The 19,061-nt window shown below is 33.9% G+C and overlaps 1 protein-coding gene across 1 annotated transcript in view; it reads right to left on the bottom strand.

Moving 5' to 3' along the window:
- LOC143250010 (nuclear factor 1-like) overlaps positions 1–9,127 on the bottom strand; it is a 78,288-nt gene extending 69,161 nt beyond the window's left edge. Inside the window, exon 1 of the mRNA XM_076500645.1 lies at positions 9,024–9,127. Coding sequence (XP_076356760.1) covers positions 9,024–9,032 — 9 coding nt within the window. The 5' untranslated portion in view covers positions 9,033–9,127. The remainder of the gene's footprint in view (positions 1–9,023) is intronic.
- Between the last annotated feature and the right edge of the window lie 9,934 nt (positions 9,128–19,061).

Raw genomic sequence — 19,061 nt, 5'->3', positions numbered from 1 at the left:
AAGTCTACTCGTGTTTTATCTGCGCTAGCCGTCCCTAAATAGAAAAGGACGGACTAAATCGAAGAAGACAGTCAATACTACCCACCGCCAACTCTTGGGCTACGCTGGGAATGACTGTTATATTCGGAGACGGATTCGAACTCATGATCCACAGATTGCGAGTTGAGTTCCGTAGTTCCGAGACCTTGCAATAAACAGCTGTTTTATAAACTCATGCTAATATGAACAAAATGTGTTTAATTTGATTATCCATTTCGATTATTATTATTGTTAAACACAAGTATTTATAGTCTTACTTGTTATGTAGTTTAGAAATGTTTCTTATTAATTAAGTATGGATCGTTACATTAGCTATTGGACAGCATAAGCTCATCCACTAACTAATTAGTTACAACGTTATAACTTCAGTTCCTTCAATTAGTTACAACGTTATAATTACAGTTCCTTCAATTGAATGCTGACTCGTCGTACCATTCCTTCTGTTTTACACTGATTATAGACAATAAAATAAGCCCTTCAGCTGAGAAATTAGATGAAGTGTTATTTCACTTCCTTGAATAAGGCGCTGTCTTATCATGCTGTTTCACTGTTTACATACAACATATCCCCCCCCCCAACAAATTACCTCAAGTAATATATGTAATCTCTATGGAAGTACAACTTTAGAGAAATATTATAATGTCGTCACACTGAAGGAGCCTTAACTGTGGAAGTACAACTTTAGAGAAATATTATAATGTCGTCACACTGAACGAGCCTTAACTGTGGAAGTACAACTTTAGAAAATATTATAATGTCGTCACACTAAACGAGCCTTAACTGTGGAAGTACAACTTTAGGAAATATTATAATGTCGTCACACGGAAGGAGCCTTAACTGTGGAAGTACAACTTTAGGGAACTATTATAATGTCGTCACACGGAAGGAGCCTTAACTGTGGAAGTACAACTTTAGGGAAATATTATAATGTCGTCACACTGAAGGAGCCTTAACTGTGGAAGTACAACTTTAGAGAAATATTACAATGTCGTCACACTGAAGGAGCCTTAACTGTGGAAGTACAACTTTAGAGAAATATTATAATGTCGTCACACTGAAGGGGCCTTAACTGTGGAAGTACAACTTTAGAGAAATATTACAATGTCGTCACACTGAAGGAGCCTTAACTGTGGAAGTACAACTTTAGAGAAATATTATAATGTCGTCACACTGAAGGGGCCTTAACTGTGGAAGTACAACTTTAGAGAAATATTATAATGTCGTCACACTGAACGAGCCTTAAAGGTGGAAGTACAACTTAGAGAAATATTATAATGTCGTCACACTGAAGGAGCCTTAACTGTGGAAGTACAACTTTAGGGAAATATTATAATGTCGTCACACGGAAGGAGCCTTAACTGTGGAAGTACAACTTTAGAGAAATATTATAATGTCGTCACACTGAACGAGCCTTAAAGGTGGAAGTACAACTTTAGGGAAATATTATAATGTCGTCACACTGAACGAGCCTTAACTGTGGAAGTACAACTTTAGAGAAATATTACAATGTCGTCACACTGAAGGAGCCTTAACTGTGGAAGTACAACTTTAGAGAAATATTATAATGTCGTCACACTGAAGGAGCCTTAACTGTGGAAGTACAACTTTAGAGAAATATTATAATGTCGTCACACTGAAGGAGCCTTAACTGTGGAAGTACAACTTTAGAGAAATATTATAATGTCGTCACACTGAAGGAGCCTTAACTGTGGAAGTACAACTTTAGAGAAATATTATAATGTCGTCACACTGAACGAGCCTTAACTGTGGAAGTACAACTTTAGAAAAATATTATAATGTCGTCACACTAAACGAGCCTTAACTGTGGAAGTACAACTTTAGGGAAATATTATAATGTCGTCACACGGAAGGAGCCTTAACTGTGGAAGTACAACTTTAGGGAACTATTATAATGTCGTCACACGGAAGGAGCCTTAACTGTGGAAGTACAACTTTAGGGAAATATTATAATGTCGTCACACTGAAGGAGCCTTAACTGTGGAAGTACAACTTTAGAGAAATATTATAATGTCGTCACACTGAAGGAGCCTTAACTGTGGAAGTACAACTTTAGAGAAATATTATAATGTCGTCACACTGAAGGGGCCTTAACTGTGGAAGTACAACTTTAGAGAAATATTACAATGTCGTCACACTGAAGGAGCCTTAACTGTGGAAGTACAACTTTAGAGAAATATTATAATGTCGTCACACTGAAGGGGCCTTAACTGTGGAAGTACAACTTTAGAGAAATATTATAATGTCGTCACACTGAACGAGCCTTAAAGGTGGAAGTACAACTTTAGAGAAATATTATAATGTCGTCACACTGAAGGAGCCTTAACTGTGGAAGTACAACTTTAGGGAAATATTATAATGTCGTCACACGGAAGGAGCCTTAACTGTGGAAGTACAACTTTAGAGAAATATTATAATGTCGTCACACTGAACGAGCCTTAAAGGTGGAAGTACAACTTTAGGGAAATATTATAATGTCGTCACACTGAACGAGCCTTAACTGTGGAAGTACAACTTTAGAGAAATATTACAATGTCGTCACACTGAAGGAGCCTTAACTGTGGAAGTACAACTTTAGAGAAATATTATAATGTCACACTGAAGGAGCCTTAACTGTGGAAGTACAACTTTAGAGAAATATTATAATGTCGTCACACTGAAGGAGCCTTAACTGTGGAAGTACAACTTTAGAGAAATATTATAATGTCGTCACACTGAAGGAGCCTTAACTGTGGAAGTACAACTTTAGAGAAATATTATAATGTCGTCACACTGAAGGAGCCTTAACTGTGGAAGTACAACTTTTAGAGAAATATTATAATGTCGTCACACTGAACGAGCCTTAACTGTGGAAGTACAACTTTAGGGAAATATTATAATGTCGTCACACTGAACGAGCCTTAACTGTGGAAGTACAACTTTAGGGAAATATTATAATGTTGTCACACGGAAGGAGCCTTAACTGTGGAAGTACAACTTTAGGGAAATATTATAATGTCGTCACACGGAAGGAGCCTTAACTGTGGAAGTAAAACTTTAGGGAAATATTATAATGTCGTCACACGGAAGGAGCCTTAACTGTGGAAGTACAACTTTAGAGAAATATTATAATGTCGTCACACGGAAGGAGCCTTAACTGTGGAAGTACAACTTTAGGGAAATATTATAATGTTGTCACACGGAAGGAGCCTTAACTGTGGAGGTACAACTTTAGGGAAATATTATAATGTCGTCACACGGAAGGAGCCTTAACTGTGGAAGTACAACTTTAGGGAAATATTATAATGTCGTCACACGGAAGGAGCCTTAACTGTGTGGAAGTACAACTTTAGGGAAATATTATAATGTCGTCACACGGAAGGAGCCTTAACTGTGGAAGTACAACTTTAGGGAAATATTATAATGTTGTCACACGGGAAGGAGCCTTAACTGTGGAAGTACAACTTTAGGGAAATATTATAAATCGTCACACGGAAGGAGCCTTAACTGTGGAAGTACAACTTTAGGGAAATATTATAATGTCGTCACACGGAAGGAGCCTTAACTGTGGAAGTACAACTTTAGGGAAATATTATAATGTTGTCACACGGAAGGAGCCTTAACTGTGGAGGTACAACTTTAGGGAAATATTATAATGTCGTCACACGGAAGGAGCCTTAACTGTGGAAGTACAACTTTAGGGAAATATTATAATGTCGTCACACGAAGGAGCCTTAACTGTGGAGAGTACAACTTTAGAGAAATATTATAATGTCGTCACACGGAAGGAGCCTTAACTGTGGAAGTACAACTTTAGAGAAATATTATAATGTCGTCACACTGAAGGAGCCTTAACTGTGGAAGTACAACTTTAGAGAAATATTATAATGTCGTCACACTGAAGGAGCCTTAACTGTGGAGTACAACTTTAGAGAAATATTATAATGTCGTCACACAGGAAGGAGCCTTAACTGTGGAAGTACAACTTTAGAAATATTATAATGTCGTCACACTGAAGGAGCCTTAACTGTGGAGGTACAACTTTAGAAGAAATATTAAAATGTCGTCACACTGGAAGGAGCCTTAACTGTGGAAGTACAACTTTAAAGAAATATTATAATGTCGTCACACTGAACGAGCCTTAACTGTGGAAGTACAACTTTAAAGAAATATTATAATGTCGTCACACGGAAGGAGCCTTAACTGTGGAAGTACAACTTTAGAGAAATATTATAATGTTACACACGGAAGGAGCCTTAACTGTGGAAGTACAATGTTTGAGAAATATTATAATGTCGTTACACGGAAGGAGCCTTAACTGGCGAATGGAATGGATAATAATAATGATTATTATTATTCATTATTCTGAAATATTAACCACATCTCTTTTTAAAAGCATTAAAAATATGGAAAAATATGTCAAACATGAACTAAAAATATAAACGTTTATACCAAGGAACGATGTATTATATACCTATACCCTAGCGGATATTCTTAGGGTGATGTGTGCGTTATATATATCCTAATCTTTATTCCCAGGAGTGGTATGTTTTGTGTTATACATATACTAGCCTATATTTTTTAGGTGATGAATATTGTGTGTGTATATGTATCTTATAATATATTATTGCTTTGATGTGTCTCTATATATATGCTAGTCTATATTCTTAAGGGTGACGTGTGTGTAGCTACATAGCTTGATATTATTTACGATGATTTGTGTGTTATGTATATCTTAGCATAGATTTTCAAGATGATGATGATGTGTGTGTGTGTGTGTGTTATATGATATCTTATAGCCTGACATTCCTAGGAGAGATGAATGTATGATTTATATGCAACTCTATATTCTTAGGAATGATATGTATTTTATATATATATTTGCCTATATTCCCAGAGGTGATGTGTTATATGTATAGCTCTTCTAAAACACACGCAATAGGTGTGTTTTATATATCTTAGCCTATATTCCTAGAGTTTAGTGTATATATATATATTTATCCAATACTTTCTACATAGTTTTCACCTATTCCTAACCTATATTCCTAGGTGATAAGTGTGTTATATATATCCTAGTCTACATTCCTAGAGTTCATGTGTGTATATATATATATATATATATTATCCTATATAGATTTTACCTATTCTAACCTATATTCCTAGGGGTGATTAGTGTGTCATACATATTCTAGTCTATATTCTTTGAAAAGAGGTGTTTTCATGTATATCTTAGCTAATATTTCTAGCTATAATGTGTGATATCTTAGCCTATATTCCTAGGGGTAATGAGTGATATATATATATATATATATATATATTCCACCTGAAATTCCTAGGGGTGATATGTTTGTTGTGTCTATATTCTTGTGTGTATATACATATTATAGCGTATATTCTCATGGGTGATGTAAGCATTATATATATATATATTGTAGATTATATTCTTACAGGTTAAGTGCGTGCTTTATATATCCTAGCGTACATGCCAGTGGTTCATATGCGTGTTATATGTATCCTAACCTATACCACTTCGGATAATTTGTGTGTTATATGTATACATCCTAAATATTTTACGGACAGAAGATGTGTGCGAGTCCCGTATATCTTATCCTATGTCCCTAAAGATCATGTGTCTGTGACGTATACCTTAGTTTCGTGGATGATGTGTGTGTAAGTATATTATTCTTAGGGATGTGTTATATACAGTTTACTCTATAGTCATAAGGATGATATATGTGTTAAGTATGCTATTCTTAGGGATGTGTTATATACAGTTTACTCTATAGTCATAAGGACGATATATGTATTATATATAAGACCTAGCTTTAATTCTTAGGAATGATATATCTGTTATATGTATATATATATATTATAGCCTATATTCTCAAGATGTGATGCGCCTGTTGTTATGTATGTCCTAGCCTATATTCTTAGGGGTGATGTGTGTTTTATATATATCTTAGACCATATTCCTATACAGGATGCGTGTTATGTATATATATATATATCTTAGCCTACATTTTTAGGTTTAATGAATGCTATGTATGCCGCAGTCTATATTCCTATAGATGATGCATGTTTTATACATATCCTAGTCTATACTGTTATGGTTGATAAGTATGTTCTATATATCTATCCTATCCTATATCCGAAACACTGAAGAGTGTGTCATATATATCCCGTATTCTGTATTCGAAATGGTAAAGAGTGTGTTCTATATATATATATCTTATCCTACATCCAAAATGGTGAAGAGTGTGTTCTATATATATCTTATCCTACATCCGAAATGGTGAAGAATGTGTTCTATATATATATATCTTATCCTACATCCGAAATGGTGAAGAGTGCGTTCTATATATATATATCTTATCCTATGTCCGAAATGGTGAAGAGTGTGTTCTATATATATATCTTATCCTACATCCGAAATGGTGAAGAGTGTGTTCTATATATATATATCTTATCCTATATCCGAAATGGTGAAAGTGTGTTCTATATATATATATATCTTATCCTACATCCGAAATGGTGAAGAGTGTGTTCTATATATATATATCTTATCCTACATCCGAAATGGTGAAGAGTGTGTTCTATATATATATATATATCTTATCCTATATCCGAAATGGTGAAGAGTGTGTTCTATATATATATCTTATCCTATATCCGAAATGGTAAAGAGTGTGTCTATATATATATATATCTTATCCTACATCCGAAATGGTGAAGAGTGTGTTCTATATATATATATCTTATCCTATATCCGAAATGGTGAAGAGTGTGTTCTATATATATATCTTATCCTACATCCGAAATGGTGAAGAGTGTGTTCTATATATATATATATCTTATCCTATATCCGAAATGGTGAAGAGTGTGTTCTATATATATATCTTATCCTATATCCGAAATGGTGAAGAGTGTGTTCTATATATATATATCTTATCCTATATCCGAAATGGTGAAGAGTGTGTTCTATATATATATATCTTATCCTATATCCGAAATGGTGAAGAGTGTGTTATATATATATATCTTATCCTATATCCGAAATGGTGAAGAGTGTGTTCTATATATATATATTATCCTATATCCGAAATGGTGAAGAGTGTGTTCTATATATATATATATCTTATCCTATATCCGAAATGGTGAAGAGTGTGTTCTATATATATCTTATCCTATATCCGAAATGGTGAAGAGTGTGTATATATATATATATATATATCTTATCCTACATCCGAAATGGTGAAGAGTGTGTTCTATATATATATATCTTATCCTACATCCGAAATGATGAAGAGTGTGTTCTATATATATATATATCTTATCCTACATCCGAAATGGTGAAAAGTGTGTTCTATATATATATATCTTATCCTACATCCAAATGGTGAAGAGTGTGTTCTATATATATATATCTTATCCTACATCCGAAATGATGAAGAGTGTGTTCTATATATATATATATATCTTATCCTATATCCGAAATGGTGAAGAGTGTGTTCTATATATATATATATCTTATCCTATATCCGAAATGGTGAAGAGTGTGTTCTATATATATATCTTATCCTACATCCGAAATGATGAAGAGTGTGTTCTATATATATATATCTTATCCTATATCCGAAATGGTGAAGAGTGTGTTCTATATATATATATATATATATATCTTATCCTATATCCGAAATGGTGAAGAGTGTGTTATGTATATCCAAGCCTACATTCCCCTAACAGTGTTACGTACGTCTCAGTTTATGTTGAAATGATATTATCTGACATCATTGTATAAGGACCTCCCTACACCCATTAAGTCGAACATTCTATTCACTCCATACATAAAATAAAATTGATAATAAAATCTGTGACCATCAAATTCCGCTGATGACCGAGGGAAAAGTCAACTGGATAGTCTTGTACTAAGAAACAAACGCTAGACGTATCACACATAAGAGGTTATACAAATTTTCATATAATCAGTCTGGTAGTCGTTTATCTGACATTCAATTAGAAAGGCACGTCTTACGCGGTGTTCAAAGTGTTCCTAATAAATTAACCTAACCGTCTAATGACGTTGTAAACCAATGAAGTACCTACATTCAAGCTGTTTATGTTCTTCCACAGACCACAGTGAAAAGTTGATCAAATATGAAACACTTGAGGTACTTGGTGATAATTTCGACAAAAAAAACTATAAAGGCGTAGTCAACGTTCTTATGGTCATGTTCCCAGAAATTCTTAAAAGGGGCAAATAACATTCAATGAACACCTAAATATTCTTGCTGATCATCATTGCCATGATAAAAAGATGGTAATCCAACAGTCTAAAACGTCAGTCTTGTCAAAAATTGGTTCCATAACATAAAGGGAACTTTCTGGTCAATACTGCGAGATTGGACATCTTTGGGATAAACCAGAATTATCATCATAATCCTCTGTTATGACTGTTTGCAGCCACATTACCAGACAAGAGGACTTAAGTATTAACCAAAATACTCTCTGACATCGTGTAAAAACTAAGCTTGCGAAAGACGGTGCAATCCAACACTGGGTTGAACCCTAATAAGTTTCTCAATACCATGTGTAATACATGTTTTAAATCTAACGTATCGAAATGATGCAAGATACCACAGAAATTACGTGTATTATAATTTAAGCTGTCAAGGCAATATAAGGTACGTAGGTAATGCTTGATTATATTAAACATTTTTACTTTATTTATTTATTTTTTACCAGCAATAATAGTTTCACCTCGCTGGATGGTGTTGGAAGTGCATTTCTTTAAGCGTAGTAATCTATGACTATGCCAGATTATATTTCTGTTTTACTAGCTTGCGGTGATGCCAGAGGTATCTCACTTTAATAGATAGAACTTAGGCTTACCAGAAGCATGCAGTCGAAAATTATCGATGATCAAACTGTGAATTTTAACCTGTTACACACAAATTATAGTAGAATAGTATATGAAACTTAAGACTTACCAGAGGCATGCAGTCCTAAATAGCAGGAGACGATTTACAAGTACCTAGTTTCACACAGTTGATCATCAGCTGTTAGCGTGCACTGGCTAGCATATATTGTCTGCTGTAAAAAGTAAAATAAATAAATACATTGATCGAGAAATTACAAAATAAAAAAGTTTAATTGAGAACTAAATATTTCATACTGAAATAATTGCTTCCTATTTATTTAAACAAGAACATTCATTTTGTTGTTTAAACTAAATAACAATGGTTGTCGTGTTGAGACAGTACACGATTTGCTATTCCAAAGTGCTGAGCGTGGCCCAAAAATAAGCGTGCCGGAATATCGATGGAACTGCGGACTCAAAGTTTGGGTTTCGTAAACGTAAACAGTTTTTTTAGAAATTACACTTTCACTTTTGAGCCGCAGGTTTCACATTAGTATTATGGGCAAACCCAACTATTCAGTCTGACAAGAGTAACCCAAAAGAGTTGGTTATGCGTTCTTTACATTAACTGCGTTCACTCTAGTCTACCAGTTCATAATCAGAGAGCCCCTCTAGTGGCACAGCGGCATGTCTGTGGACTCGCACCGCTCGAAACTGGGTTTCGATGCCCGTGGTGGGCAGAGCACAGATAACTCATTGCGTAGCCTTGTGCTTAATTCTAAACAAACAAACAAACATAATCAGACAAAACTACAGCAATTTTAAGAACTCCAATAGGATGTAGTTGCCTGTCGAATAAAGGGTGAAGTGAGAGGGACGTTTCGGCTTCTGTACAGAGGTCTTCTTCGGATCACTGTTGGAACTTGTGTAGTTTGTTATGAAGGTAAGTGAGAAGGAGAGCAATGTTTACAGCTCATGCATAAACAGCGCATGTTTAAAGCTCGTGCTTCAAAATTATTACTTTATAAAATCAGTTTCATGAATGTGATTATCTTAGAGTTTTAACGGATGTTTTTTGCCTTCTCAGTTACTTCGAACTTTATGTTAAGCTAGAAAAATGAAAATATATCCAATTCAGAGTGATACCGGAGGGCATGAGATAAACAGTGACTTTAATAGACAGAACCTAACCGCAATTATCTCAAAAATGTGATAAAGAGTGACTTTAATAGACAGAACCTAACCCCAATTATCTCAAAAAATGAGATAAACAGTGACTTTAATAGACAGAACCTAACCAATTCAATGAATGGCACAATTATTCCACTGTAATAGACAGAACCTAACCCCAACTCAATGATGGCACAATTATTCCACTGTAATAGACGAAACCTAACCCTAACTCAGCGAATGGCACATTATTTCCACTGTAATAGACAGAACCTAACTCTAACTCAATAAAGAGCGCAATGTGACAATGGTTTCTTTCCTTCCAGCGTTTTAACAGTTATTATAAAAGACAAATATTTCAATTAGAAATAGGGAATTTCTTAATAAATACTGGAGTATTGAGAGAGTGTTAAATTGTTTATTATTTGTGTACATTTTTAATATTATGTACTGGTCAGAACAGCTAGGACCTCTTACGTGAAAGAGATAAAGAATGAACCGAAAGTTTGTGTTATCTGTTATTAAGTGAAACAAGTTTGTGTTATCTGTGTGATTAGGTGTGAAACAAGTTTGTGTTATCTGTGTGATTAGGTGAAACAAGTTTGTGTTATCTGTGTGATTAGGTGAAACAAGTTTGTGTTATCTGTGTGATTAGGCGTGAAACAAGTTTGTGTTATCTGTGTGATTAAGTGTGAAACAAGTTTGTGTTATCTGTGTGATTAGGTGTGGAAAAGTTTGTGTTATCTGTGTGATTAGGCGTGAAACAAGTTTGTGTTATCTGTGTGTTACTTGAAAATAAAAGTTCCTGTCACAAGGTGAGAAAGAGAAGTTTATGTTATCTGTGTAATGAAATGTAAAACACGTTGTGTTATCTGTGTAATGCGGTTTAAAACAGAAGTTTATGTTATCTGTAATGAGGTTGAAAAAAAGTTTATGTTATCTGTGTAATGAGGTTTGAAAAGAAGTTTATGTTATCTGTGTGATGAGGTTGAAACAGACGTTATCTGTGTTGAGGTGTGGAAAAGTTTATGTTATCTGAAACAGAAGTTTATGTTATCTGTGTGATAAGGTGTGAAAGAAAAGTTTATGTTATCTGTGTGATGAGGTTGAAAGAGAAGTTTATGTTATCTGTGTGATAAGGTTTGAAACAGAAGTTTATGTTATCTGTGTGATAAGGTGAAAAGACGTTTTGTTATCTGTGTGAAAAAGTATGAATCAGAAGTTTTATTACCTGTGATGAGGTGAAAGAAAAGGTTCCTGTGATGAGGTGTGAAAGAAAAGTTTATGTTATCTGTGTAATGAGGTGTGAAAGAAAAGTTTATGTTATCTGTGTGATGAGGTGTGAAAAAAAAGTTTATGTTATCTGTGTGATGAGGTGTGAAAGAAAAGTTTATGTTATCTGTGTGATGAGGTGTGAAAAAAGTTTATGTTATCTGTGATGAGGTGTGAAAGAAAAGTTTATGTTATCTGTGTAATGAGGTGTGAAAGAAAAGTTTATGTTATCTGTGTGATGAGGTGTGAAAGAAAAGTTTATGTTATCTGTGTGATGAGGTGTGAAAGAAAAGTTTATGTTATCTGTGTGATGAGGTGTGAAAGAAAAGTTTATGTTATCTGTGTAATGAGGTGTGAAAAGAAAAGTTTATGTTATCTGTGTAATGAGGTGTTAAAGAAAAGTTTATGTTATCTGTGTGTGAGGTGTTAAAGAAAAGTTTATTTTATCTGTGTGATGAGGTGTGAAAGAAAAGTTTATGTTATCTGTGTGATAAGAATGAAACCTGAGTCTGTGCTATCTGTGAGAGAAGACATAAAGAAAATCGATTGGCTTAAATTTGCTAGAATAATAAGCATTTTCCGGTATTAATTTATAAAGCATTTTATGTTTGTATTCTTTTTTATTGATCGAATCAGCTTGTTTACTGAACCAGATATTTCTCTGTTTTGTTTTAAAGTTTTCTATTTCACAGCATGCGAATCCATGTGTTACAAATAACCGTTAATATTAAAATAAAATAATAAATCATAATGTATGACCAGATATCACTCTCTGTAGTACGCGTTGGTAGCTGATGTGTTTACAGCTATCATCAACCTACATACAGAAGTAGTTTAGTTGAAACCATGAAGAACGAACTCATTCGCCCGAAACATAAGGTTTCTGTCCTCTTCCACCTCCTGTATACACACACACACATATATATACACACACACATATATTACCTAAGTGCAAGATAAGAAATATGGAAAAAAACAACAACAAACAACTCATTACTCAAACACGTTCGTTGACAGCTGTGTATAATAAAAAAACCGTGCTTGATAAAGGACTGTGGAAGAATATTTGTTGGTCATCTTTTAATATAACTTCTACACGTTTCACTATTCATGTATACATATCTACTTCCACAGAAAGTCTCAACCTTAAACATCGGATGTGTCATTTTTTTAACCAATAGTTCCACGAATTTGTTACATACATAAATAAGTCAACACTTCAGAGAGTTACAGACACAAGTAGTGAGGACTCTCGAAGCACAACAACAGTCACTGCGTCCTTTGGTTTACTGTAAATTAACCTATAGTTTCTCCATGATCATTGGCTTAATCACGTGATTGATACGCACTCGGTAAAAGGTCCAGATTATCAGCAGTCAAGGTTATTATTTAGTCGATACACTTTTAGATCACAGGAACAAGTTGGCCAAACTCGTTACACTGACGATACTCGTGAGCACGTGGTTTTAACAAACCTCAGGAAAACAAGGTTCCACAGTGCTTTCTTTTAATATTATACGCAGAGTTGGATTTAAGATACACTCAACTCGTTCAAGGTACAGTTGGTTTTAATACAAGTCAGCTCAGTATCTTGATGTGGGTACACACACAAAGTAATTCCGGAGTCTGGGTTGTTTATTAGACAAAAATAAGTCATCTAGCATTAGTCTCGAGGTCTAGGTCATTGGACCAGACCCTTGGCTGAACCCATGACCTGTCCCGAGACCACGAGATCCAACATGTAGATGTAAATAAATTTAAACGATGAAGCAATGAAACATGTTTGAAATAATGTGATCTAGAATATGATGGTTTAACTGTAGAACGCCCAGGTCGGATGAGGGAAGACATTATTCGAAGATATCCCAATCAATTTGACATACCACGTGAATAGAAGATTCACCAATTGATTAGTACATTGACAGCAAAACATCACCAACAGGTACAATCGTATTGTTATTTTTAAAAGAGAGGATTGGCTTAATATATAAGGCATCAGTAGTTTCGATATTTTGTGAAACTAATAACACAGTAAAACCCAAAGATGTACTGTTGAAGTTGAAATACACACACGATGCATTAAAGAGGACTTCCATGTCGATTATCAAATTCAAAATATCATTTCCAGAATGAAGAGTAAATAAAATAAAAATGGTATAATGCCCAGTATGGTATCACCATAGTGTAATCCATATGGATGTCACTATATATCATTTCATTTGGTTTTTCGCTCTGGGAGTTGTGCTTCGCATCATTCATCGAAATCTATCTATATAAACCTAAATCCCCGTTGACCATCCTTGGCTCCATACTAAACGACGGTGGACTGGCCGTGCGGCAGGTGATAAAACACACCCTATAGTCGGTTTTAAAATACACCTGACTCGTTCAATGTACAACCGGTTTTAAAATACAATTGGCTCGTTCAACGTACAGCAGGTTTTAAAATACACATGACTCTTTATGTGCCAGTCATTATGCAGTCCTTACATATGAATCTGTAATACAGCAGTTACTTAGATACGAAACTATATTACACAAATTATTATGTAGTACCTTTGTCAAGGCTTTCATTTTATATCAGTTATCATGTAGCATCCTGACACACGAATTAATTTCCTACCGATATTTATGTAACATTTTTACCTTTAAAGTGATGTCACATCAGTATTTTTTATATCATTCTTACTTATAATTGATATCCTGCTAGTAAGTAGATGAATATACTATTTTACATACAGTATATTAACACTTAAAATGTATTATTATTATTTCACAAAAAATATTGTAGTTATAAACGGTTTTAACTGTTACAAAAAATAGATGTTTATTGAACAGGTGTTTCAAAAGCTCCAAAACGGGTTATTGTTTAGCTTTAAAAGCCTGCTTTAAGAGCTTAATATAATTACTAGTTGTTAAAATACCTGCTTTAACTATGACTAATAGTTTTTGACTTTGCTGATAATAAATGATAGAATCCTCAGGTCTTGGATCAGTTGTCCAAGGTTTATTAAAACCCACAGAAATTAAACAGTTTGTGAAATTTTTGTTCTTTGGAGCGGATAAAATTGACGCATAACTTATGGATATTTATATGTAACCATTTGTATAGAAACCGGGAACAGTAGTGATAATACAGCGAAACCAGCAGACCGGCGCACTGCGATCATATGTTAATTATTGCTAAGCGCAAAGCTGAACAATAGAATGTCTGTGATCTGTCCATCACAAGTATCGAAACTCAGATTTTAGTGTTACAAGACTTCATAATCCCTACTGAGCCGCCAGGGAGCACTTTGGTGAAAAGTATTTATCCATCTATCTAAAGTACATTAGAGATGTGGTCAGATGATTAGGCTCTCCACTCGTAATCTTTGGGTCGCAGGTTCGAATCCCCGTCACACCAAACACGCTAGCCTTTTCAGCTCTGAAAGCGTTATAACGTTAGAGTCAATCCCACTATTCGTTGGCAAAAGACCAGCCCAAGAGTTTGATCAGTGGGTGGTGATGACTAGCTGCCTACCCTCTAGTCTTACACTGCTAAATTAGGGACTAGCGAAGATTTTTCCTTTATTTATTTCTATAACTTACACAGTTCAGAACATTTGTGGGAACAAAATGAATAATCATTACACTAAAAAAAAAGTGAAAAATAATACGTTTCATTTCCACAGTAACAGTATATACGGGAAATTCTAATTGCATAAGAGGTCCATAAGCAAGATTATAAATATTAATTATTATTGCACATTTTAAGACAAAATTACAGTAATACTATTCGAATTTACTATCACAATATTTTAATCATTTTAATGTTTATTCCATAATGATTCAAGTAATTTTATAGAATAAAGGTTTAATGTTTTTCAATAATGTTTTAAACATGTATGTAAAATATTGTTTAACACATAATTCATTAGTGATTGAATATTTTATACAAAATGTTTAAATATTAGTTAGTAATATTTTAAGTTTTTGTAGAATACTGATTAACAATTACTTCAACCATTGATTATTATTATTATTTTCAATGGATCACATTACACCATTCCAACGTTTCTTCATCATTATTTATTTTCAATGGATCAAATTATACCATTCCAACGTTTCTTGATCATTATTAATTTTCAATGGATCATATTATTCCATTCCAACGTCTCTTTCATTATTATTATTATTTTAATTGGATCACATTATACCATTCCAACGTTTCTTGATTATTATTATTATTTTCAATGGATCACATTATACCATTCCAACGTTTCTTGATCACTATATTATTTTCAATGGATCATATTATACCATTCCAACGTTTCATGATCATTATTATTATTTTCAATGGATCACATTATACCATTCCAACGTTTCTTGATTATTATTATTATTTTCAATGGATCACATTATACCATTCCAACGTTTCTTGATCATTATATTATTTTCAATGGATCACATTATACCATTCCAACGTTTCTTGATCACTATTATTAATTTTCAATGGATCACATTATACCATTCCAACGTTTCTTCATCATATTATTATTTTCAATGGATCACATTATACTATTCCAACGTTTCTTCATCATTATTATTATTTTCAATGGATCACATTATACCATGCCAACGTTTCTTGATCATTATTATTATTTTCAATGGATCACATTATACCATTCCAACGTTTCTTGATTATTATTATTATTTTCATTGGATCACATTATACCATTCCAACGTTTCTTTTCATTATTATTATTTTCATTGGATCACATTATACCATTCCAACGTTTCTTCATCATTATTATTATTTTCATTGGATCACATTATACTATTCCAACGTTTCTTCATCATTATTATTATTTTCATTGGATCACATTATACTATTCCAACGTTTCTTCATCATTATTATTATTTTCATTGGATCACATTATACTATTCCAACGTTTCTTCATCATTATTATTATTTTCAAATGGATATCATTTTATCACCATTCTCAACGTTTTTAGTTTTGGATTACTTTTACCAATTAATATTGGGGTTCTCGTCACATTATAATGGATCACATTAAAGGGGGAACATGTTTGGTCATGACGGGATCTTGAAAACACACATTAGATTTCAAGTCGATGCGCATTATACCATCTGCCGAGAAAATCAGGTTATACTATTGAATGTACAAAATAAATATTTGTTCTATTGTTGACATTATTAATTCCAACGATGAAATTATATATTATAACATGTGCTAAAATTATATTTTCCACAAAACATCTAACATCGATCAATCATTTTTCGATGGATCAACTCGGGTCTTAAACGTTTCTTGCTACTATTATTTTTTCAATGGATCACATTATACATTCTTGAATCATCAAACACACTAAATACTGGTAGAAATTATGTCTTATAACAATAAACGTGGAAATACCATTCACGTTTCTTGATCAATTAAAATTTTTCACTAATCATATATAGATTCCATACGCGAAATGGCATCTACATTATACAATGGTAATATTTTCTAAAAATTCACTGATCACTAATTGAAAATCAAGTATTATACCATTACAACGTTTTCAATGGATCACACTATGTGGCTCAACATTGATCTATCTCTAGCAGGTATTTGACCCTTTAACTTTAAGTAAACACACAAGGAATGACTAGAGTGGAAACTCATAATGAATAAACACTGAACTATCTCTCTAGCTGGTATTGTGACTTTAACTTGTGAGTAAACACACAAGGAATGACTAGAGTGGAAACTCATAATGTGACTAAACACTGAACTATCCTCTAGCTGGTATTGTGACCCTTAACTCTGAGTAAAACACACAAGGAATGACTAGAGTGGAAACTCATAATGTGACTACAAACACGAACTATCCCTCTAGCTGGTATTGGATCTTTAACTTGTGAGTAAACACACAAGGAATAACTAGAGTGAAAACTCATAATGTGAATAAACACTGAACTATCTCTATCTGGTATTGTGACCCTTAACTTGTGAGTAAGCACACAAGGAATGACTAGAGTGGAAACTCATAATGTGACTAAACACTGAACTATCTCTCTAGCTGGTATTAGACTTTAACTTGTGAGTAAACACACAAGGAATGACTAAAGGGTAAACTGAATGTGTGGCTAAACACTGAACTACCTCTAGCTATATTGTGACCCTTTAACTTGGAGTAAACACAAGGAATGACTAGAATGGAAACACATAATGCACTAAACACTGAACTATCTCTTGCTGGTATTGTGACCCTTTAACTTATGACTAAACACACAAGGAATGACTAGAGTGGAAACACATAATGTGACTAAACACTGAACTATCTCTAGCTGGTATTGTGACTTTTAACTTGTGAGTAAACACACAAGGAATGACTAGAGTGGAAACTCATAATGACTAAACACTGAACTATCTCTAGCTGGTTTATGACCTTTAACTTGTGAGTAAACACACAAGGAATGACTAGAGTGAAACTCATAATGACTAAACACTGAACTATTCTCTAGCTGGTATTGTAACTTTAACTTGTGAGTAAACACACAAGGAATGACTAGAGTGGAAACTCATAATGTGACTAAACACTGAACTATATCTCTCTAGCTGGTATTGTGACCTTTAACTTTGTGAGTAAACACACAAGGAATGACTAGAGTGGAAACTCATAATATGACTAAACACTGACCTATCTCTAACTGGTATTGTGACCCTTTAACTTGTGAGTAAACACACAAGGAATGACTAGAGTGGAAACACATAATGTGACTAAACGCTGAACTATCTCTAGCTGGTATTGTAACTTGTGAGTAAACACACAAGGGAATGACTAGAGTGGAAACTCATGGCAATGTGACTCAAACACTCTCTTGCTGGTATTAGACCTTTAACTTGTGAGTAAACACACAAGGAATGACTAGAGTGGAAACACGTAATGACTCAAACACTGAACTATCTCTCTAGCTGGTATTAGACTTTAACTTGTGAGTAAAACACACAAGGAATGACTAGAGTGGAAACCTCATAATGTGACTAAACACTGAACTATCTCTAGCTGGTATAGACTTTAACTTGTGAGTAAAACACACAAGGAATGACTAGAGTGGAAACTCATAATGTGACTAAACACTGAACTATCTCTCTTGCTGGTATTGTGACCCCTTAACTTGTGACTAAGCACACAAGGAATGACTAGAGTGGAAACTCATAATGTGACTATACACTGACCTATCTCTAGCTGGTTGTACCCTTTAACTTGTGAGTAAACACACAAGGACTAGAGTGGAAACTCATAATGTGACTAAACACTGAACTATCTCTCATGCTGGTATTGTGACCTTTAACTTGTGAGAAAACACACAAGGAATGACTAGAGTGTAAACTCATAATGTGACTAAACACTGAACTATTCTCTAGCTGGTATTGTGACTCTTTAACTTGTGAGTAAACACACAAGGAATGACTAGAATGGAAACACATAATGTGACTAAACACTGAACTATCTCTCTAGCTGGTATTGTGACTTTAACTTGTGAGTAAACACACAAGGAATGACTAGAGTGGAAACTCATAATGTGACTAAACAGTGAACTATATCTCCAGTTGGTATTGTAACCCGCTTGTTATAAAGATACAAGGAACGACTAGAGTGGAAACTGACTGAGTGACTAAACACTGAACTATCTCACAGTTGTGTTGTGACTCATTAACTTATAAATAAAACC

This window comes from Tachypleus tridentatus, chromosome 4 (assembly GCF_004210375.1).
Source record: "Tachypleus tridentatus isolate NWPU-2018 chromosome 4, ASM421037v1, whole genome shotgun sequence".
NCBI classification, from domain to species: Eukaryota; Metazoa; Arthropoda; class Merostomata; order Xiphosura; family Limulidae; genus Tachypleus; species Tachypleus tridentatus.
Note: the sequence above shows the minus strand (reverse complement) of the source record. Positions and strands in the feature narration are given on the sequence as shown.